Below are 23130 nucleotides of genomic sequence, written 5' to 3'. Positions count from 1 at the left end.
ACATAAAAGAGAAACAATATCGGGTCAGAATGTTCCAAGTATGTTGTGAATGAGTCAGAGGATGATGTGCTCGAGGACATGTTTTATCCTCCCCCATATCAACCAAACTCCACGTTGCTGACGCCGAGTGCGCCAGTAAAAGAAGCACCACGAAATAAAACTTTTGAGGAAACGCCACCTGATTTAGGGAAAAAGAATCCATTTAGAGAATCTGAAATTGCACAACCTGTTGGGATGGTAAATGAGAATTCAGCTGAATTGGCTAGAACTACTCTGGAATTAATTGAGAAAATTAGGGAATTAACCAAAAATATGGAAGCCGTAATGGTACCTGTAACTATAAGAGAACAGTAATGCCTTTCTTTGATAAACAGAAAGATAGCGAGCATTGTTTAACAGTTCCGTACCATAGTAACAAACCAATTGAGACGGGAAAAAGAGATTCGGGAGAAAATCCATGGGGAAAATTAGTAGGCACCTCAGGGTTAAGTACTCCTAAAAATCTGACAATGAATCAAAGTCCAGCAAGTAAAACGCTGATGACAACAGAATCGGCACCAGAGACCCCAGAAAGAAGTATAGAGCGAATAAGAAATGAAACAATTCCTGTAGATCCCACTTCTGATGAATTGAGCGACTGGTTAAGGAGTTTACAGCGAAAAGATACAGAACCTCAACCTTTAGATGTGGCAAAGTTAAAAATAACCCTGGAAGAATTAATAGTAGGGACTATTCCAACTGAAAAATTAAAAGCATATCAGGACGAAGAGTTAATGTTTCTTTGTAAAAGTATAACTTGGAGAGCGTGAAGTTTACATGAGAAACTGGAGGAGACAGCGAGCTAAATGGGTATCGACTTTGAGAAAATAAGGACACTACAGAAACCACATAGAGTAGATTTCTCTGAAAAGTATATCGAAAATGTAAATACTGCAGGAAGGTTAACTCAAATTAAAGAACTGATTGCCTTACTAAGTAAATGGGGTGATGTAGATAGATGGAAAAGCAGCTGGTTTCGAAAAAGAGATGAGGCAATAGATAAGACCTTTTCAGCGTTCCCAGTAAGAGAAACGGAGACAGTGGTAACAGAATGTCCCATGAGGGAGATCCCAGGAGGGGGGTATATGCATGTTCCTTGGACTAGACAGGACATTTTATCATTTATAAATGATTTTCGCAGACTTCGCGAGAAGCCTGTGGAATGGTACCGACAAGTAGAAAGATTTGTCAAATTATCAAAAGTACTATGGATAGATTTGAATGGTCTGTTCGATATAATTGTGCCGGTAGATCTATGGGCGGAATGTAAAATCACAGTAGGTTGGCCCACCCAAGAATATCCTAGGGATCCTAAAACAGGTGCCCCTGATCCAGAAGTAATGAGAAAGTATGAATAGGTAATTACCTTTTTGAAAAATAAAGTACCTCCGAAAGAAACGGATTGGGTAAAAATTGATAGAACTCACCAGGAAGTAAAAGAATCTGTACATGCCTATTATGAGAGATTGTTATTGGCTTTTAAGCAATACAGTGGTGATGAGAAATTGAGTGAGAAGGATTTAAGTCATTTTGTATATCGATTTGTGTATGGGTTGAGACCTGAGGTAAGCGTAATGATTACACAGCATACAGTAGATTGGCAAAATTAAAAGATCGATGAAGTACTGCGACATGCAAAATATTTTAGCGACGAAATTGAAGCAAAGCAACGCAAGCTAAAAGAGAAGGCCATGTGTGCTCAGGTTAAGGTAGCGGAAAGACAGGAAGCCCAACTGATTGAACAAGCAAGTGGCATGAGCCATGTGAGACAAAGACCTAATATTGGAAAAGGAAAGGGACAGATTAGTTTAGACAAAGCAAAAAAGAAGTGGCCCTATCATAACTGCGGAAAGGTAGGGCATTGGAAATCCGAGTGTAAATTGCCCCCAAGTGCTAATGGTGATAATGCACCATTGAATCCATAGGTGCAGAATGAGGTGAGTTGTCAACCGCCACGACAGCAGCCGTTTGTTGCCCAACAGTGTCAGGTGCCAAAGCCACCTTTTCCACAGAGCGTAAACCCTCGGAGATACAGTAATGAGACAGGATTCTACACGGAGGAACAGGTAACGAAGCTACCGCGCGCTAGTGCTGTTTCACAGTATTGGCTGCAACGCGATGAGAGTGAGTCAGAAGAGAGCTATTGACGGTGCTGAGGAGAGGAAGAAGAGTGCGTACTTGGCGCAACTCTAGAGGTAGACCAGACAGGCCCTTTTGTGGGTGGAAAGGTAAATTATGCGAATATTACTTTCCTAGTAGATTATGGTGCTACTCGTTCAACTGTTAGATCAGCTGATGTCAAAAATCTTCCTCTCTCGGATGACACAATCCAAGTAGTTGGAGTCTCAAACAGACAGATAAAAACGTATCTTACTGAACTAGTTAAAGCTAAAATAGGGAAATTTTCTGACATGCACCGCTTTGTTGTGTGCGATACCAGCCCTGTAAATTTGTTAGGGAGGGATTTGTTGTGTAAAATGAACTGCACGATTTTCTGCACTCCAGATGGCAAAGCTTTTGAAACTCCTGATGAAGATGTGCTGTATAAAATGACCACGGCTAATATGGAAACCGAAGTTACTGAGGCATTTGTTGTATTTAACCCAGAAGAATTGCCTCAGGAATTAAAGAAGACAGTGAAACCCGAGGTAAGGGATTTCACAGGAGAAGATATGGGAATGATGAGAAATGTATACCCGGTAAAGATAACTGTAAAGGAAGGAATAAGTTACCCGAATATTCCCCAATATAAGTTGACACCAGAAATAATTGCAGGAGTCACTCCTATAATAGACAAAATGATTGAACAAGGTATTTTGAGAGAGATAATGAGCAGTCCATGTAATTCACCTATCATGGGTTTGAAAAAAACTAATGGAACCTTCAGGATAGTGCAAGACCTGGGAAAAGTGAATATAATTGTTGTACCATGTTGTCCCATTGTACCAAACCCTTTAGTGATCCTGTACCAGATTCCTCATGATGCAGAATGGTATACGGTCATCGACTTGTGTCATGCTTTCTTTTCCATCCCATTGCACCCTGACAGCCAACAGATTTTTGTGGTCCGGTTCGGCGAACGTACTTTGGCATGGTGCCAAATCTCACAGGGATATACAGAAAGTCCATCATTATTTCATCAGATTCTAAAGAAATCACTGGAAGATTTGAAAATGCCCGAAAGCTCAGTACTAGTTCAATACATCGATGACCTACTGGTGGCATCGAGAACAAGAGAAGCCTGTGTGGTAGATACAGTTGCATTATTGAATCATTTGGCGGATGGAGGACTTAAAGTATCCCCATCGAAATTACAATTTTGCAAAAAGGAAGTACAATATTTAGGCCATAAAATTGAGAAGGGTTTGAGGAAAGTGACTGCAGACAAGATCAGAATAATAAAAGCAATGAGAGCACCAATGACTCAAAGGGAAGTGAGAATGTTTCTTGGAATGGTTGGATATGGTCATCAGTGGATCAGCAATTTTCACTGATTGCAAAACGCTTGGTGCGATTGACGAAGAGTGATGTGAAAGACCCCCTTGAATTGAACAAGGAAGAGTTGAAGGCGTTTAAGCAATTAAGAGACAGTCTGTGTGAAGACCCAGCTCTTGGGATGCCTGACTATGAAAAAGAGTTTGAGCTCTATTGCAGTGAGAGAGATGGATGCGTACTTTCTGTGTTAGTACAGAAACATGGAAAATTGAGACAACCAATTGCACATTTTTCAGCTGTACTAGATCCTGTAGCTGTGGCGTTGCCTGGTTGTTTGAAAGCAGTGGCTGCTACCTGTAAGAGCTTGGAACAGAGTGAAGAAATTGTGATGGGATATCCTGTGAGAGTGTTTGTACCTCATGATGTGGCGATCCTTTTAACAAGGAGCCGCACACAATTTATGACGCATAGTCGTCTAAATATGAGAAAGTCATTTTGGGTGCAGCGAATGTGAGCCTTGTGAGGTGTCTCAATGTGAACCCCTCAACATTGTTGCCTGATGCTGTAAATGTGGAAGTAAAGGATGACGTGGATCATGATTGTTTGGAAGTACTTGACATCTGCACCAAGCCGCGTCCGAACATAAAAGATGTGCCTCTGAAAGAAAGTGACTATGTGATGTTTGTGGATGGATCATGTTTGAGAACAGACAAAGGAATTTTGAGTGCAGCATACGCAGTGTGTACTGTTGCGGCTGTATTGGAAGCTTCTTGTTTGAAAGGAGTGAGATCAGCTCAGGTTGCTGAACTGTTTGCGTTAACAAGAGCATGCAAATTGGGAAAGAATCTGAGAGTCACTGTCATTACTGATAGTCAGTATGGATTTGGGGTTGCGCATGATTTTGGGCAGATTTGGTCCCAAAGAGGGTTCTTGACATCGAGTGGAACTCCTATAAGGAATGCTGAAGTGGTTGGGAAGTTGCTTGAGGCGATACAGCTGCCTAAACAATTGACAGTAGTAAAATGTGCTGCCCACTCGAAGACTGCTGACTACGTGTCGGCGGGAAATGAATTTGCAAATGACATAGCGCAATATTGTGCGTGCAACCAGAATTCGGTCAATCAAAACAGGGAAAAGGAAATTAACTCATGTCCCTTACTTTTTACTAACACTGTGAATACGTGGGTAGAGGGGAGACAGTTATGGGAAGAGGCAGGAGATGAGGAAAAGAAACAGTGGATAAAATCAGGATGCGCACCCCGAGAGGCAGACCGAGTTTAGGTTTATCGGGATGGAAGACCAGTCATGCCTGATAGCATGGTCTCTACCATGGCACGGATGTACCATGGACAGGGACATATAGAAAGGGATGCTATGATCAAACTTTTCAAACAGACCTGGTATAATGCCAGGTTTTGGCTCGTAGCTGAGACCCTTTGTCAAAGATGTCTAATATGTCAGCAATACAATCCAGGAAGAAAAACAGTGGTAAGTTTGGGAACAATAGGACAGGAGGGAGGTCCTTTCACCAGAATGCAGATTGATTTAATTGAAATGCCCACATGTAATCGGCTAAGATATGTCTTAGTGGTTGTTTGTCTGTTCTCACGCTGGGTGGAGGCGTACCCAACAAGGAGTGATGGGGTTACAGTAGGAAAACTCCTATTGAGAGAGTTTATTCCTAGATTTGGTTTCCCAGTTACGATCGAGTCAGATAGAGGAAAGCATTTTGAGAATGAAATCCTAAAATTGATTTGTGAAGCATTGAACGTACAACATAAACTGCACTGTGCCTACTGTCCTGAGGCTTCTGGAGTAGTGGAACAGATGAATGGCACCATTAAAACCAGATTGGGAAAAATGTGTTTAGCCACGGGTTTAAAATGGCCTGATGTCTTGCCTCTAGTGCTGATGACTATTAAATCTATTTGTGATAGGAATACTGGACTAAGTCCCCATGAAATTGTTATGAGTAGAGCAATGAGACATGTTTTCATTCCTGTCAACAAACTACTGCCTATATCTGATGACTCCGTATTGGATTATTGCAGGGGGTTGGCTGATTCCGTTCATTCTGTGTTCCATCAAGTTGGATCGGATGCAACCACCCTTGAAAAGAAGCCAGCTCATGATTTGAGTCCAGGAGACTTGGTGAGAATCAAGGTGCATAGAAGAAGAAATTGTCTGGTCCCACATTGGGGAAAACCACGTCAAGTGATTTTGACCACAACGACAGCTGTGAAATGTGCAAGGGTAAAGAATTGGATTCATGCGAGCCATACTCTTCGAATCCCTAGTCCGATAAATGGACCTGAGGAAGAATATTTGGGAGAATCTGATACCAGTTCCGAGTCAGACTCAGAAGAAATGAGAGCAAGACCAACTCAGAGAAAGGGAGAGTTGGAACCAAGTCAAGTTACAAAATCAGAGAATTTGCCATTAAGAAGATGATTGGAGATTTCTGATACTAGCTCAGAGTCAGATACTGAACAGGTGAGAGTACAGGAAAGCGTAAAGGAAAATATTGAAGAGACTGTCAAGGAAATTCTTAATAAAGAAGCTCCACATGCAAGTACAAGAGAAATTCCACCTGAAGTCATAGAAGTAGAAGGTGAGAAATTAGATACAGAGAGTGAGGGTAAGATTGTTGCGGAAGACCCCCAAGGAGGCGTAGGGAAAACACACATCCAGGTAGAAGAAGGGACAGTAAGTCAGCAGGAAGATTGTGTGGAAGAAACACGAGGAGGGACAACTGTAGACAGGGAACAGGAAGTTGTGGAAGAAAAGGCGAAAGAAGATAAAAATCACACTGAGACCGAATCTGAGGAAAGTGAAGGAGAAGTACAAGAAGGACGAGTCTTGAGGAAGAGAGCTTGGAAAACCGAGCGAGGAGAAAAGGGAAATAAGTTGAAAAGGCCAGCAAAAGAGGAGATTTGGCCAAACAAAATAAAGAGACTGAGTTATCGAATGACACGAGTGAAATCATCTAAAGCAGAACAAGTGAATGAGGTGTCTAGTCAAGAAAAATCAGAAGACTTTGATCTGACACAATTGAAGAAAGAAAAACGAATTAAGAGACCAAACCCGAAGTATAAGTCACCAGAATGGACGTATGCGGCACTTCCTGAAATACAAGAGGAAGCAGACAGCCAAGAAAGTCTAGGTGTGACTATACCGGAAGTGGTTGAAGAAGAAGAAGATTCGGAAATCCTGAGAGTTATCTTGTCTGATATCAGAGAAGAGACGGATGTTCAGGAAATTCTGAACCAAGATTGTGAAAACAAGGTAAAAGACGATCAAATGCCAGACTGAAAAGATACAAGAAGAAGTTGCAGAAAGATTGAGTTGCCGGACAAGACATATAACCGAAAAGGAACCAAGTAGGCGCATAGAGCCTTGGGTTTAGACAAAGTTAGTTGTGAATAAAAGAGGCTAAGTCAAAAGACACTGGTCATTTCCGAAATGGCAAACACAGAAGGTAGAAAATCTACCTGTGTGTTCCTTCGAAGATGGTGCAAAGTGTGTTGTTGTTGTACAGGATTACTAATGCTTCTATGGAGTGTATTAGCTTTAATAATTTCGTTTAAAGTAACGTTCGAAACGGTAGAGGGCCATACGGATAACAAGACTAATATAGAAAAGATTCATGATACTCATGGGACAGGATTAATAGACAGAACTGACCTGCATAAGGATAAGTCTATAACAGATTTTTCTAATAATATTTTTTCAAAATTATTGTATGAATATGTAAAGACTATGGATGTTAGAGATTGCTATGTTTGTATGCAGCTACCTGCATCGGTGTCAGAAGGTGTTACATATCACCACCTTCCTGTGACATATGGAATAACATGTAGTGTATTAGCAAGTTTGTTTTATAAAACAGGAAAATTAGAATACTATTTTTCTGATGTAGATAACATTTTTTCACAAGTACCAGTAGTTCCTAAATTGAATAAGATAAAACCTGGTAAAGTTTTAGGTGAATATTTCTTAGAAACTAGAGAATTGACTTTAGAAGCAGTGTTTAAGAATAATCTTACTTGTAGTCTGAGGAAGGAAGAAAAGACTTTCTTGGACATGGTGGAAGAAAGGAGAATTAAGATGCAAAGAAAGATACCTGAGGGAAAAGGGGAGATGACAGTCTGGGACATAGAAAAAGAAAAACATTTAAAGGGAGAAATCAGTCCGGCTATGGCTTTAGATTGGCCTCAGAGAGGGAAATTGTGTATCAGAAGAAATGAAACGGTGTATGATAATTATTTTATAGGTGCGAGTGAATGTCATGATACATATAGAATCATGAGAGGATGGGGATTTAAAGGAGGAAACAATCCGGTATTCCCTGGATTATATTTTATCTGCGGGAACAAAGCTTATTATTGGTTGTCGGACCATTGATATGGCACATGTTACCTAGGCCTGGTCTACCCAAAGATATTTCATGTGGGAAGGGGAAAGGATGGTGCGCATGGGATAGGTAGACAACTAACAAGTAGAAGGAGGGAAAGTTGGTCAGAAATTGTAGAGGATATTTTTGGAGCACTGATACCAGCCGTTGGAATATCTCTGAATGCACATAAAATTAGAAAATTGTCTACAGTAGTGGATCGCTTATCGACAAGCACTGCTGGAGGGTTCTTACTGGTAAATACCGAAATGGTAGCCATGAGAGCCATGGTTATGTAAAATCGACTTGCCCTTGATATTATTTTGGCAAAAGAGGGAGGAGTCTGCGGAATGCTGAAAGTGCAACATTGTTGTACTTATATTCCTGACGAGAGTCAAGATTTAAAGAAATATATTAAGAATATAACAGACTTGTATGAGGAAATTGTTCCATTGGCGGTTGAAAGTGTTTGGGAAAAGATTGGTAAAGGGTTTTCTACTATAAAAAGCTTCTTAATAAAATTAGGTAGTACATTTGTAGGTAAGATTCTAATTCCAGTGACTTGTGTGGTAATACTAGTATTAATTTTGAGATTAGGGTGTGTCTGTATAAAGAGAAGAAAGTTACAAAATAAAATAAAAAGAGAAGTGGCCAAGAAAAGAGAGAAAGAAACAAAGGAAAGAGAAATGGGAGATATAGAACTAGAAGAATGGAAAGAAAATATGTATAAGAAAACAAGACTGAGAATTCATTTCCATAAAAAGTTTAACTAAAATTTAGTGGGATTTGTGGTGATATTAAAAATCACCAAAGGGGGGATTGGTGGAGCAGGTAAAACGAAATATTTGTATACCTTCTCTATTTTGCATGAAAACACTAATCACGTAATCATATAAATATTAACCTGTACTAATGGTTTGCAGTGGTATCACTAATCAACAGTACACCTTAATAAACACGAATTACACGCGGGACTAAATGCTAATTGCATGGCAATTAACTCTAATGACTAACTGTGGTACGCATATTAACGTAAGAATGTGTTGATATAGAAAATTGTATGATTTATGTTGCTTTTGTAATGATTTGCGTTCCTGGTATGGCGAAATGGTGAGTATTATTACTTTAAACGTTGCTATAAGCTAGGAAAATACTAATATATAAAGGGATAAGTGTGGGTTTAAACATTAGAATCTTCATTTCCGTATATTAATTACTTTTTATGTTTGTTTTGCTAAAGTTGGCATACGGGTCTACTAGGCCGCAATATTCAAAATGGAGTTCGGAAGTGGCCACCGTCGTGTGAGCGTGATGTCTACTGCGCAGACTCGGATGGCTCTGAAGATCTCCATTCGTCCTCCGTTCAGGGCACAGTGTTCCTCGTCAAGGATAGGAACATGGAGGACTGCCAAAACTCAACTGGTGTTAATGACAGGAAAGACAAAGGCAACCTGTCCTTAGAGGTCTGCATATTGATACTTCTGACCCTTTCGCATGAGAACTGTCCAAACTACAGGATGACATCTTCGATTCCATGAGAATCAAGGAACTCTGAGAACCACGTCCCATATTGCAAATTTTAGTAGCTTAGCCAATCAGAGTCTTTCCAAATTCAGCAAATCTTGCATGTTACCCTAGAATTTATTATAAAAAGGGGTTAGTAGAGGAGAGTAAGTTAGTGCGTTCCAGAAGGGTGATCCGAATCACCGTTGATCGATTTGCTTGAACGATTGTCTGGTCCTTTGGATACCTTTGGGACTGTGTCGTGCCGAGCGAAAATAACTTTTTCCCCGGACTAATTTGGGTCCTAGCCTGCATTTGATTGGACGATTATACCGTTGATCGATTTGCTTGCACGATTGTCTGGTCCTTTGGATACCAGAGGGGATACCAGAGGGGATTTGATTTAAGCAGGGCTGACGGGTTTCGGGGAAATGGTCACCAGTATCAGAAATTAGGTAAATATAATTGTCATGCGGATTGTGCCAAATGTTTATTGAAAATTCCGATTGATGAAATACTGATTATGCTAATGAAGGTGAATCTAATTAGATAAACTAAACATTTATTAACAGAAATTGAGTTTGTGATTCTTTAATGAGGTATTGACTAAAGGTTTGGAGGCTTAAAATGTGTTTTAGCTGATTCTAAATCACCATCAACCAGTCCAACTAATTGGTCCATCGACAAAGTGGTGGAGTGCCTTGATGTTAAAGTTAGGAGTCTATTGGTACTAAGAAGTATTGTATATATAATGTAAAGAATTTCTTCCTATATGTAATAAGGTAACCCCACATGTCCAGCGCTTCATTCCTCCTGTGTGCAGATTCAAAGTGAAGTTGCATGAGTGTTGGTGTTATGGGCCCCACAAATGAATGCGTGTATGAATGAGTAAGGATGATGACGGGTCTGTGACGCAGGGAGGATATGTAAATTTGCCCTTTTCCACTGGAGTACATGCACACACACACACTTTCATAGACATGCAATTGTGTATAAGCACACACTCACTTACAAACACAGTATTTGAGGCAGTTCAGGTTTTTTTTACACTTAATTCCCACTGCCAGAGGCTGCAACTCCCCTCCTGTGCATTTTAAGATCCATACATTTTATAATAGTGTGGGTAGCAGGCACGCAACGCGAAAAGGGCTTCAGCCCTCTCCAACCGCCCCTCCCCTCCCTTCGTCGTGTGTCTCAACGCAGGCTGGTGCAGCTCGAGCTGCTGTGGGCTCCGCTGGGCAGTGCCTGCAATCTTATCTCGGCACGCCCGAGTTGTTCATAGGTCTTTAAAGACCATTTGCATATTTACATACCTTTGTAAACTGGTTACTGACACTTAGTGTTTTTTTTCTGGTTCCAGCACCCCCTGGGCCCCGCACTCTGCCGTACATTTGTATTTTACATTTACTGCTGTAGTGTGTGAATGCATTTCATGAAAAGGAATATAAAGTAGGGTTGCCAAAAGAAAAAAGCCAGCCATGTGTTCAAAGAGTCTGGAAAGACCTGGTCTTGACACTAAATAGGGTTATAAATAAAAAAGTATGTATTCATTTGCAATGCGACTTTTATGTCTTTATTCCCTTTAATTATCAGTCATGGATCATTCAGACAGTCCTAGAACACCATTAAAAGTGCTTTCTATTTATATTTTCTGTTCGATAAGATAAGCGCTGAAAATACATCTTTAGGTGACTGCTTATTTTTGTATGTCTGGGACATCAAAATAATGAGCTGGCAATCCTAATCATAAGAATGGAAGTTTGTTGCAAGATCAGCACATTTTATTTATTTCCTCCACCCTCGATCCCTGATTAATGCCATAATAGCAATAGTTTAATATATCTTGAACCCTACACCGCCGTCAATCACATGCTGAGTAACTTCAAGTGTCTGGAAATGCACTCTGCATTCAGACAAAGGTCCGCGGGCCACCTTCGAAGGTCTACCAGGCCACTTGCGGCCCGCAGGCCATACTATGAGTACCACGGCTATATAACAATAGCCTGGAATAACTGAAATGTCCTTGGTTAGGTACAGTGAGAGAAAGTGTAGTGTTATACGTTCCTCGTGAAGCTCTCCTGGCCTTCACGAGGAATGGGAAGAATGTTGCAATGTTGTTTATTGAATTAGTCCAGCATGCGCTGAGGTAGGCGAGTAGCGTGTGAGATTGTTATGTTTCAAGAATGTTACGGTTGCATGGAGACGGTTAGCAGACTTACCGGTCAGTATATGTTGGATCTGAACATGGAAGCTGCTGCCTCGTCTTCGTCTGGATTTCTCTTTGAATAAATTTGAAATTTATCAATTCATTACGTATTAGTTTTCACTACAGAAAGTCTCTGGGAACACTCTGTTTATTAGAGTGTGCTCTAGTAATGCTTTATTTAGAACAAAGAGAACAGCAATAGTCATCACATGATATATTGTGACAAGAGGACAGTGTAAACACAATCCAGGTTAGCATAAACCCAGTTCATGTTGCGTTTAATATGAAGAAAGGAAAACAACTCCCACATACATCGACCTATAGGCTTTGTTCTATTTGTAAATATGTTCGCTCACAGTATAAACACATAAGGCAATGAAATAACACACATGGCATAGAGAACATAGAGTTGTCACGCTTAGCAAACTGAAACCTTGGCAGGCCTGTGGGTATGTTTCAAAACGTTTTTCCAACGAATGTCTGGTCAGTTGCCCTGTTTTGAATTGCACATCCAAACTCATCGTCTAGCCAGTCTTCTTGAGTCTCTAATGCTTCTCAGCTCGCCTGGCGTTTCCGGAGAATGCTCTGCCCCGCCTCCAGTGCCACATCCTCTTGTGACGTCTGCGAGCGACGCCATATTGGAGAAGCAGCAGCTGGAGCTGTTTGCCGATAGGAGAGCAGGGATTACCTGCTGTCTCCGGCACCCCAGCCGCATGAACCCCACCGACCCGGTGGTACTGGCCGCTGGATAGGTGGCCTCTGGCACGAGGAGCAGCGGGGCCCTTGCGGCATTGTGAGGAGCCCGGGCAGTGCCGCCGCTCTCTGGGCAAGGGGGAGCCATGGCGGCCCTCAGTCAGCGGAGCTCGGGCTTGGTGCAGCGCCGCACCGAGGCCTCACGTAGTGCCCAGGACAAGACGGCCGAAGCCGACGAGGAGGAAGGCCGTCACCGCGAAGATACCGAGGACGAGGATAAGGGGGACAACAAGGAGACCCGGCTCACGCTGATGGAGGAGGTGCTGCTCCTCGGGCTCAAGGACAGAGAGGTGCGAGGGGGCCTTGGGTGAGGGCTGGTGGCCTTCCGTGAACCTGTAGGCAGACCGGGAACATCTGTAACACTATGTGTAGCCTGCGGCAGCATACCTTTTGTATATCCCCATTGGCGCCTACAGCATTGTTTAAAGAAGGGCACTATTGTATGGAATGTTACGTGCAGTGGAGATTCGCGTTATACTGCACAGATCTGGAATATTAGTAAGCAGTGGCTTATACAAGGAGGGCATGTATCCCTTCTGTTTGCACAGAATAGCAGGTACAACCTGCGTACTCTGTACTGTGACCAGTGCCACTTTTGGCACTGTTTACGGTTGAATGCACGCACATGCAACACTCAGGCCATAACACGTCACTGTTAATTGTAACTGAATTCGTATTTATGTGTACGAAACCCAACATCCATTCTAGCGAGACACACCAAAAATATCACCATTTTCTAATAAAATTAGAGGCATCACTTGCAGGATCTCACAAAACCAGCATCTTTAATCAAGGTGTGTGTCAGAACCAGTAAAATTATTTACAGTGACGTATACCAGTGGAGTAACAACAGTTGAAATTGTGTAGTGGCTAGACGTAGATCTAGATGTAAGTCAAGTTTGCTGCAAGACAACGATAGGGCTGTACAAATTTACTGCTTTTCTACAATGGGAATATCATTTGTGACGTATCTGTGCACTTTTTGACAGGCCAGTGTCGTATTTTACTGTTTATATTTTGGTTTGTTCTACCATGGTTCCTTCACCCCGCTGTGTTATGCCCAAAGATTGATAATGTTGATAATCGTGGAGGTCTGATATGACGGTTCCAATGGGCTTTTGTGACGCCCATCTCCACGTGTAATGAGCATATGAATACAGCTCTCTGTTCTCACTTCACTTAACGCCTCATCTTTGAACTCGACAGTCAACTGCCCCAGTAGGATGTTGCTTTTCAGTGCCCCTCAGCACGGAATAGGGAGGTCTACATTGGTTGACGGGGGACATTAACGACGATTCACATAGCAAAGCAGTTTTGCTTTTCAAATGACCTGGTTCTGCTTATAGGTGACAAGTGTTAACTACTTTGTGAATGTAGGCCATAGGGACATATTTTCAATGTACTCAATGTCTTTATAAAGCATTTGTATTTTATTAGTCTTAATACTGTTAGATTTGTCACAATTCTCCTCTATCCCGTACTGCACCTTTACAAGATCTCTCTGACCCAACACATCTATAGAACCCACTAAATGAACCTGTTAGCTTGACCAGTGGTGCACCAATATTCCACAGCGAGAACTTCACATTACTCTTGCTTTCAACTCTACTCTGACAATCTATCGTCTTCTCTTTCGGAAATGGGTCCTCTAAAGTTATCACAATGCACCACTGTCTTGAGCTACAATATCTACTTGTATCTCAGTATCTATATGCAAGGAGCCCCTGGAGATTGGCTAGACAGTCAGTCAGTGGGCTTTGGAAGGCCTCCCCGATGGGCTGGGTGGTGATGGACAAGATGCTGATACTCCCCAGGCTATTGTATTTGTTTGCTGTGATGCTGGCGCTCCTTCCTTAAGGCCCTTATTCGCGCAATATCGTGTCTAATATGGGGAAACAGCAGAGGCGCCGAGCACCCCTGTATAAAATACAGCACATACTGAGGGAGGGGGGCATGGGCGCCCCCGACTGAGCTTTACTATGCTGTACCACAATTACAGTGGTAATGCGGTAGCTTGGGGGGAGGGGCCTTTGCAGAAATAGAGGAAGTGCAAGCAACCCTCTGTGGCACCCCAATATTACTGTGGATACTGCACCCAACTAAAACGATGGGGACAGAAACTGTCCTCATGAGCACAGCAGAGAAATGCTGGACTAAATACCTACACGTATATATCTCACCCCTATACGCACCAGTGCTTAAGTTGTGGGCATTCCCTGTGTTGCGCAACGCCTGGTTGATACATGAGGTGAGGCCATGGAAGGAGGCCAAAGTGACCCAGGCTGGAGATCTGTATAGTGAAGGGAGATTATAAACGTTCCAAGCTGTACAGCACACACATGGCTTGATGGCAGAACACTTCCTTACTTGCAGTGTAGTAATACACATGGTTGGGTCCCGGTGGGCTTGGAGACATGAGCTGCAGTTGGCGGTACCATTGCAGGGGAACCTGACATACAATACAGGATGGCCCAAAGGGATGTCACAGCTTGTATAATCTATTCAATACACAAGCCTCCACAGCCCGTCCAATACCCAAGAACTCATAGGAAGAAAATATCACTGATGACCAATGGCAAAATATTAAGGAGCTAGTTAAACGGGTATTGGTGAACCAGAGATTTCAATACACACAATTTAATTACCTTCACTAAACATCTCACTCTGAAACGTATGGAACGCATGTGCGAGGCGGCATGCTTGAACTATCCAAGATGCCAATAGACATAGATGGGATTTTATCAGGTGGTATGGTCATGTCCAATGATAGGCCCATAATGGGAGAGGATGGCAGAAACTGTCAAACCTGGCTGGCCAATCAGTGCAGAGTTGTCTACCATGGCTGATACCAAACCGGACCTATAGGCCCTCAGATTCATTGACTTGGCATTCCTGTTATCTTAAAGACTGATAGAGATGACCTGGAAAGCCAGTCAACCCCCCATGGTGTATAACTGCTTACGTGACATTCATAAATGGGCTAGAGCAGACGCCTTGACATTAAACGGTTATAAGGGAGGACGGGGACAAGATGGTACAATATGGGATGATTGGAAGTGAAAAACAACAATAGACCACCGTGAGCGGGTGGGCTAAAATGGACCTACAGCTGTTCAAGAATACATAGATTTCATGGTTCGAGGGAAGTAGGACCAAAGGGTGGGCCAAATTACAGACACACGGAGCCCCCCATTACCTGAGACAATATCACACACGATCACCACCACAGGACTGCATCATGAGTGCCCCTCTACTGATGAGCCATGCTCCCGCCCAGACCCCCCCTCACACCACAACCCTAGCTCGTGGGACATAGTGCATAAGTAGGTGAGAAATGAGACATGCACGCAGACCAGGTATACAATGTAAATGTTTATCACAGAAATGTAATGGACCAACAACGGCTCCGCTTCACAGTTATATAATGTTCATTTGAAAAATTAATAAAAAACTATAGATAAAGAAACGGAGGTCAAGCAGTGCACTTCCTTAGCCTGGCCCCAAATAAAGTTTTGAAGTGGAATTATTTCACTCTCTTCTGGGGTATTTTTAAACAGGTAGATTTGAAAAAAACACATTTTTACGCTGTTTTTTTCTGTTGAGTACTTGATTAATGTATATGGAGAAAATTTGGCGAGTATGAAGCTTATCTTGTATCTACATGGCTTGAACCAGCATCCCCTTATCTAGGCAGCAAACAGACTTCGCAGCGCATGTCTATCTTGACCTTTCATGCACCGCCATACTAGTAACTAAGACTTCTACAGGACACCGACCATGCATTGGACTGCCTAAGTACTGAAATATTCATCAAGCATACAAATGCAGAATGCGCTTGTATCTTGCTATATAGACTTCCATAAGCACTCAGTGTGTTTAATCCGACTTGTATGTGTCCCGGTGCTGAGACTGATGCACTCTCGTTTGTATCTTAGTTAATTTTTATCCTGACCAGCGTAATTCACCACTATCTCGGTACATAAAATAAGTAGAGTTCTCTTAAATGATTCGTATCATGAAATGGAGATTTGTAGTTTGTAAAGTGTACCACCACTTTGATTTAAGCAGTGCCCTTACAATGCTACTATTTAGATCTAAACCATGTAATATTGCCCAGTAACGGCATATCAAAAGAGCTCTTTCATTGCAGGTCTACCTCAACATGCACAGCTATTGTCCTAGCACAGACACATTGACAATGAGGCACCCCTTTCCTGACTTTGTGTGTACTAGTACCAAGACGTCTATAGAGCTCCGAGAGCGTACCTGTCTGTAGCTTGGTTTATGTGCACACCCTAAGTACACTCTTAAAAATACAAATATTCGCTTGCATTTTAAGGGTTAAACCAAATAACATTCGTTTCTCTTTAGAGATAGTTGATGACCCAACTATTTGGGTATTTGATGTTTGTCTTCATACTCCTCTGCTATACTTTTTAAAACTGGGCACTTTACCTACTCCCCTCAGATGTAGACTGCAGATCTTTTTCTGTTGCTCTTGTGTTCCTTTTCCCTATCGATTTATATGTAGAATGTCAAATCGGCGAGGCATGCATAAGTAAAATTATACCTTTTCACAATCTTAATTAACGTGTTCGGTTTTTTCCAGGAATGACAGTTACTCCTTAGAAATCCCTGTGGTATTATAGCAGGTCTATTACAACATAGAGTCGCTGTTTTGTACGTAAGAAAGTTTAGATTCAGTACATTATTTTATTAAAATATGAAGTTAGCAGAACTGAAAACTCCAGCCAATCACCACATGTACAATATTCCTTTACAGTTCAGGGTTAATCTACAGGCACAACTCTGTAGAAAGAAAGTTTTCTGGCTACAACTGCCTTTTCCTTGACTAACCTGAACTGACTGGGTTAATCATGGAGGAAGGCCAGTCCATCTTTTAATATCTTCTCATTACTCTGTTCTGGACAGGGTGGGAAACCTATAAAAATATATTTTAGTCCTCAAGAGAAAACCTTAATGAGCGGGTCATTGTCATTCTTTTCCAAGACTCTTGGTGAATCCTACCCTTCCAATCCTGTACGATGTTTATGTCTCGCGCCTAGCGTTGCAGTGCGCAGCATTGCTCGCGCAGCGAGAGACCTCATGTAGGGGGTTCTGAAAGCTGACCACACTCTTGTGCGTGTGCTTTTGCTTTCGCCGGCTGCAATTGGCTTTAGCATGCGTTTTAAAAAAAAAAAAACAGCACGTAATTGGGCAAAGGCGGGTGCATGTCCCACCTTTGCTCCGCCCACTTCCCACTGGTGTCTGTTACACGTAGCAGTGCGCGTTCGACTCGCTGCCTCGCACCCTCACCCCTGCTCCTCTGTGGTGCGCGCGCACCACTGGTTTCGATTCCCTCCCCGGCTCCTCTGTGGTGCGCGCACACCACTGGTTTCGATTCCGTGCTTGTTAGAGAGGAGCCCTCCCTCACTCCATTACTTTCTCTTGAAATAATGAAAACGTTGCAGGAGGCCCTGTAACCAGAAAACTCGGGACCGGTGCGAATGGAAACCTACATGGAGCTTCGTCAGTTCCGCCACAGACGGGGATGAAGAACAGCAAATCAATGCTGGCGAGCCACCAAGCCCTCAAACAACTCTTCGAAAATAAAGATCTTTAAAAATGACACGGAGTCTTGCAAGCTAAAAATAAAAAAATGAAAAACACGAAAGATTGTTCGTTTGTAGATGCATTCCTTGGAGGCATTCAGATAATAGCATAGAAGCCTCCGTTTTGGAAGATATGGGTCATTAAAGTCCAAAGTTCATGGTGAAGTGTGGATACTGAAGACACAGACGCACAGCAATGCTCTATTTATTATTGACTGGAAGTATAACAAATACATTTTTAACACTGAATCTACTGTCAAAGAAATCATACACTGGGTTCACTAATGCACTTGTGAAACCTGCTCTGCATGACTCCTTGGAGCCTCCATTACTAAAAGACACACATGAACTGGAACAACAACATTTTTAAGAAACAGAAGCATGACTTATTAACTTATGCGAGAAGACAACAGAATTCCCAAGAAAAGCAAAAAATAGGGTTATTACAAGCAAATGCAACAAAGAGTAAAAGAAAAAAGAAAACATGTCACTATCTAAACCCGGAGGCATTTGGTAGCAATATAAATGTTTGGGGAAAAAAATATCCGTTGCATATGACTTTAATAGAACAGAATGGACAACTTTTAGCACAGAAGTGCACTTACAACAGGTAAGGAAACTATTTTAAGTTCTAATGCACATTTTATGAAAATATTCATCTTATCAGCCCCAAAAGGTACTCTTGGCTTGGAATTACTGTATTCTGCAGACATAGTCTAAAACACAAGGATGACTCCAAAAAGTGAGAGGATAAAGAATAGGAGAAAAGTATTGGCAAATTAAAGTATTGGCCTACTAGCACTGCCACTTAAGTACTCTTCTTTTTAGCCAGATATGCACATGTGATCTGTAAAAAATGTCATCACTCAGTAGAAGAGAGCCAATGGCTATAGTGGGCTGACCCTTTGCTGTATACCGGGGTGGGATAGAGCAAAATGTAAATTACAGCTGAACTGATCAATGGAAGAAGGGAGCTGACGAACAGCCTGTCTACATATGTATGCATGCATGCGTGTATATACATCTGAATTGTTTATTTGGGATTTTTTTATTACACGTGTCAGGAGAAAAAGCTATAGTAGTCTTTGGGCAAGATCCTAAAATGGCTGCACGATTATTCATTTTGGGAATGGAAGTGCTGCAAATCAGAGCAAGCACGCAGGAAGGCTTTGGTTTGATTCCCTCGGGAGCTTGATCAGGATTTCAGCCTTCTTAGACAAGGAGTGCCAATAAATGATAGGGGAGGGGAAAGGGAAAGGCGTCTTTGGAAATATGTTGTGGACGACGAAGAGGTGGCCAGAGTTGCACCGACACTGCTTACTCTGTACTTGGGAAGAACGTGGTAGGTAGCAAAGGCTATGCCTTTGGTGGTTATAAACTCTGTGCATTTGCCGGGGAGCATACTGCAGAGGAATAATCAACGGATACATTTCATTAGAGTGGAAAAGCTCCAGGCGAATATTCCTGCCATTTTAACCAAACCTCCTACATACAAAGACCCGGCAACACAGTAACGTTTTTCCAACTCATGGCCTGGTTCCACTAGGTCTTCTACTACCTCTGATAAGTGGTTGCAAGAGGAGGAAAACTCAGAGAGATGGAAAGGAGTAGATAATCTTAAAGGGGGGGGGTCTGTCAACAATCTGTCAGGATTGGAAGAGCAACATATCATTTCGGGAGTGGATGTAGGAACGTGTCCTGGAAGGTGTTGTGATCTAAGGATTTGTAAAGTGCATGGTTGCCCTAACAGGGCTTCTCAGCGTGAATGACCGAGAAAGCCATGACAGAACCCCCACACAACTTAAACAAAACCAACTGTTTTCTGGAAATAGTCTCACTGTGACAATGGCAGAGCTGAGAAGGCAGGGCATTTCGAAGTGTGGCCGCCAGATATTTAAAGTATTGGCTGCCCATTTGTGGCTGTGCTTAACCTAGGCAGAAACCCATATTGGAACTGGCGATCTTGGTACTCTGGTAGGAAGGTACGGCTGGAAAAAATGTCTGCGATACCACTGGCCAGATCCTGAGAAGTGCAAGAAGGCAAAACAAAGTCTTAAAATAAATAGTTTTTTCCACTGATGACCGGTCAAGGGCTGGGAGGAGATGGATTGGTGCTTAGGAATGTGTAAGAGTAACCAGGCTGAAGCATTTTGGACAGTCTGTAAACACTTAATGGAAGAGTGCGATGGCCACAAGTAAGAACATTCCCATAGGACATTTTGGTTGGAATCAGGTACGGTCGAGAGAAACGTTTTGATACTTCTCAGACGCCCATACAACAGGCGGACAACTTTTTTTCTAGAGATCCATGGTGAGATCAGCATCCATCCAGACCCCAAGATTCTTAACAGAAGGGTTTAGCAGGAGGGAAAGGGCCAAGATCGTCCATTCACCAGTCAATGGACCAAAGATGAGCCTGATTTCCCACCACTAGGACTTCCGTTCTCCCACTCCCCCATTAAGCTGCAGCCCATTTTGTCCCATCCAGTTGGATATAGCGTAGAGGCAGTTCCTACGATGGTCTGGGGCTCCTCTATGATCAGGGGAATCTGAAAACAACAACTAGGTGTTCTCAGAATACAGAAGCAGACTAAATCCAAAAGAGCTCAAATAGATATTAAAAAGGGTCGGACTCCAGGAAGAGCCCAGCGGAACCCCACAGTCGATTGATAATGACTCAGAAAAAGCAATGATCATAAACTTAAACTGTTTTTCCAAAAAATTGAGAGAATCAACCCAAGCCCTTGCCCTTTATCCCGCAGCTTTGCAGTGTCTTGGCATGTGCACATTCAGGCACATTCTGGGTGTGGGTGCAGGGAGGGGCAGTAACAGCCTCAAGGGATTTACATAGGCCGAGAGCAGTTTCAGCTTCAACTGAAGGTTTGAAGATTCAGTGACTCATTTCTGATAACCTTTCTTCACCTAATCTCTAAAATAACTGTGTCTACTTGTGCTTTGCCACTGTCACAAGATAACTTGTCAGCATAGATGGTTGGCGATCCCACTAACGGAGTATAGTAGTTCTATGGAACCTAAGCAAGCAACTAAACATACATTTTTTTTTTTGTTTTGATCCAGGAATGTAGCAGAAGATACAGCATTGCAGTTGAACACTTGCCACTTGGTACATTTAAATATGACAGCCACTTGGTACATTTAAATATGACAACCCCTTTTGTAGAGGGGGTCGTAGAGACCCAGTGGATGTTGATCTCACAGAAGTGGCTAGAAATTAAATTGGACTCACAGCCATAGCCAAACCACTCCCCAGGTCAGTGTTTAATGCAACCCGGTAACATGTCGACCTCAGTACTCCAGGAGCAACAGCTCTCTTGCAGGAAATCGTGGAAGCCATGCCAAATAGCCCTGAGGGTCAAAAATGTAATGCGTTGGAGTAAAAGTAAATACACTCATATTGGCCTAAGTACCCATTTGTGGTTGATAATTGAAAGGAAAAGGTCAGACCCTAGTGTTTATCTGGGGTTAAGGGGGTGGGATCTTTCTAGAAGAATTTTATACCCTAAACTAAAAAGAACAAGCATTTGCAATGCAATAGGTTTAGCATTTACGCGAGTTTAAGCTATGGGCGTTGTAAATGACAATGCCTTTTATTTATGTTTTAAAAAGGTTATTTGCAGTGTTAATAGCTCAAAGTCGCGAAAATGCGAGACCTAGTGCATTGCAAATGCTTGTTTTATTTTCTGTGAGCTTACTTTTGGGTAATAGTAACAGTTGCACTACTGTTAGTCGATGGTGTGGCCTTGTTAAGGGTTAAATGAGCTGAGGCTCCACTGCCATCAACACCGGTAGTCCTGTGCCATGAGGATGTAGTCTGCAGAACAGTTCCATGTGGTGTACTTTAGTGGTCTTAGTTGGCTGATTAACCCTATGTCTGCACCTCTAAAATAAAAGCAAGGTTTAGGTTCCTGCTCATCATCCCGAATGTCCCCTGGACTGGTGCATATGTTGAAACCAAAAATAAGCTCCTCTGCGATGACTGAAAGTACAAGGGGGCGGGGTGTGTGTGTGTGTGTGTGTGTGTGCACTGAAAAAACAAAGGTTAAAGTAACGTTCTGGTTGGGTGAATACGTCAGTGACATTAACGTTTTGAACTAAAAAAAACGAAGGAAATTCAGCAGTATATTTAGGAAAGTTAACTATACCTTGTTCCCTGCCATGCCTTGCTTATGACCTCGCATATTACAACACTCATGACCTGATCGATGACATCATGCAATCTTCTTTTGTACACGTTACTCTATAAACTAGTATGGCATTAAAGGCCTGAAAGTAAGTATAAAATAGCTTAGAATAATATAAAGCATCAGTAATGCCATCACCTTTTATGACTCCCTTAGGTGTAGCAAGCATTTGTAATGTGCAACATTGATTCTGTACCATACACTTCACAGGTAGCACATGAAAAATCGACCACAGATATTGGGAAACCCTCATTGCACACAGTGTTCAAAGTGTATACAACTGTTCAAAGAAAGCCAAGTTTCTGAAGATACTCAACGTCTGTTCCAAAATTAATGCCCTACTACGGACAGCATTTTACCAGAAATTAAGTTCCGAGTAGAAAAGTGGGTACTGTAAACCGTGTTTACCACACTGTTTGCAGACAGTGAAATTCTTATGAGACGTACACCACAGAGTATTAAAGTATCTACTTGGAACAGTCTATGGTCAGGCCCTGCTTCCAAACCTCTGTCGTTAGCCAACCCCACGCTGCAAGGTTGGCTGACTCCCACTATCTTCCCCCCCGCCTAGGCAGCCATCAACATGCTGCGCACTGTCTTTGGCCGTGAACAGCCCAGAGGAAGCAGCTATTTATGCTGCTCCCTCTGGGCGGAAGCTTTATGGGTTCTATTTCCATAACTGCATCAGGCCAAGAAGGCAATCAGAACTGGTGGTGGGAGCATTTTGAAATCTCCCATTGGCATGAAGCCGACTCAGTGTTTGCCCCTGTTTTGCGGGAGATATGAAAATGCTCCCGCTAGACGTGGGAAAACACGTTTCCCTGCCCCTGCGGGGTCCTTGGGGCCTTGAGAGGCTCGAAGGGACCACAGGGCACCCCTCCGCTTTTTTTATTTACTAACCTGTCCCAGTGGGTGAGGTCCCTGTGGTATTCAATTGCTCGGGAGGGGGCCAGCGAGCGCCACGTTAGTTTTATTAAGGAATCAGTC

At 42.5% G+C, this 23130-nt stretch overlaps 1 protein-coding gene across 1 annotated transcript in view; it reads left to right on the top strand.

The window, feature by feature from the left end:
• Window positions 1-12177: 12177 nt before the first annotated feature.
• Window positions 12178-23130, top strand: part of GOLPH3 (golgi phosphoprotein 3) — a 39376-nt gene continuing 28423 nt past the window's right edge. Inside the window, exon 1 of the mRNA XM_085630600.1 lies at window positions 12178-12619. Within this exon, the coding sequence (XP_085486726.1) occupies window positions 12416-12619 (204 nt within the window). The 5' untranslated portion in view covers window positions 12178-12415. The remainder of the gene's footprint in view (window positions 12620-23130) is intronic.

The sequence above is a fragment of the Triturus cristatus genome, chromosome 2_1, assembly GCF_964204655.1.
Source record: "Triturus cristatus chromosome 2_1, aTriCri1.1, whole genome shotgun sequence".
Taxonomy (NCBI): domain Eukaryota; kingdom Metazoa; phylum Chordata; class Amphibia; order Caudata; family Salamandridae; genus Triturus; species Triturus cristatus.
The sequence above is the reverse complement of the archived record's forward strand: the minus strand, read 5'-3'. Positions and strand labels throughout refer to the sequence as shown.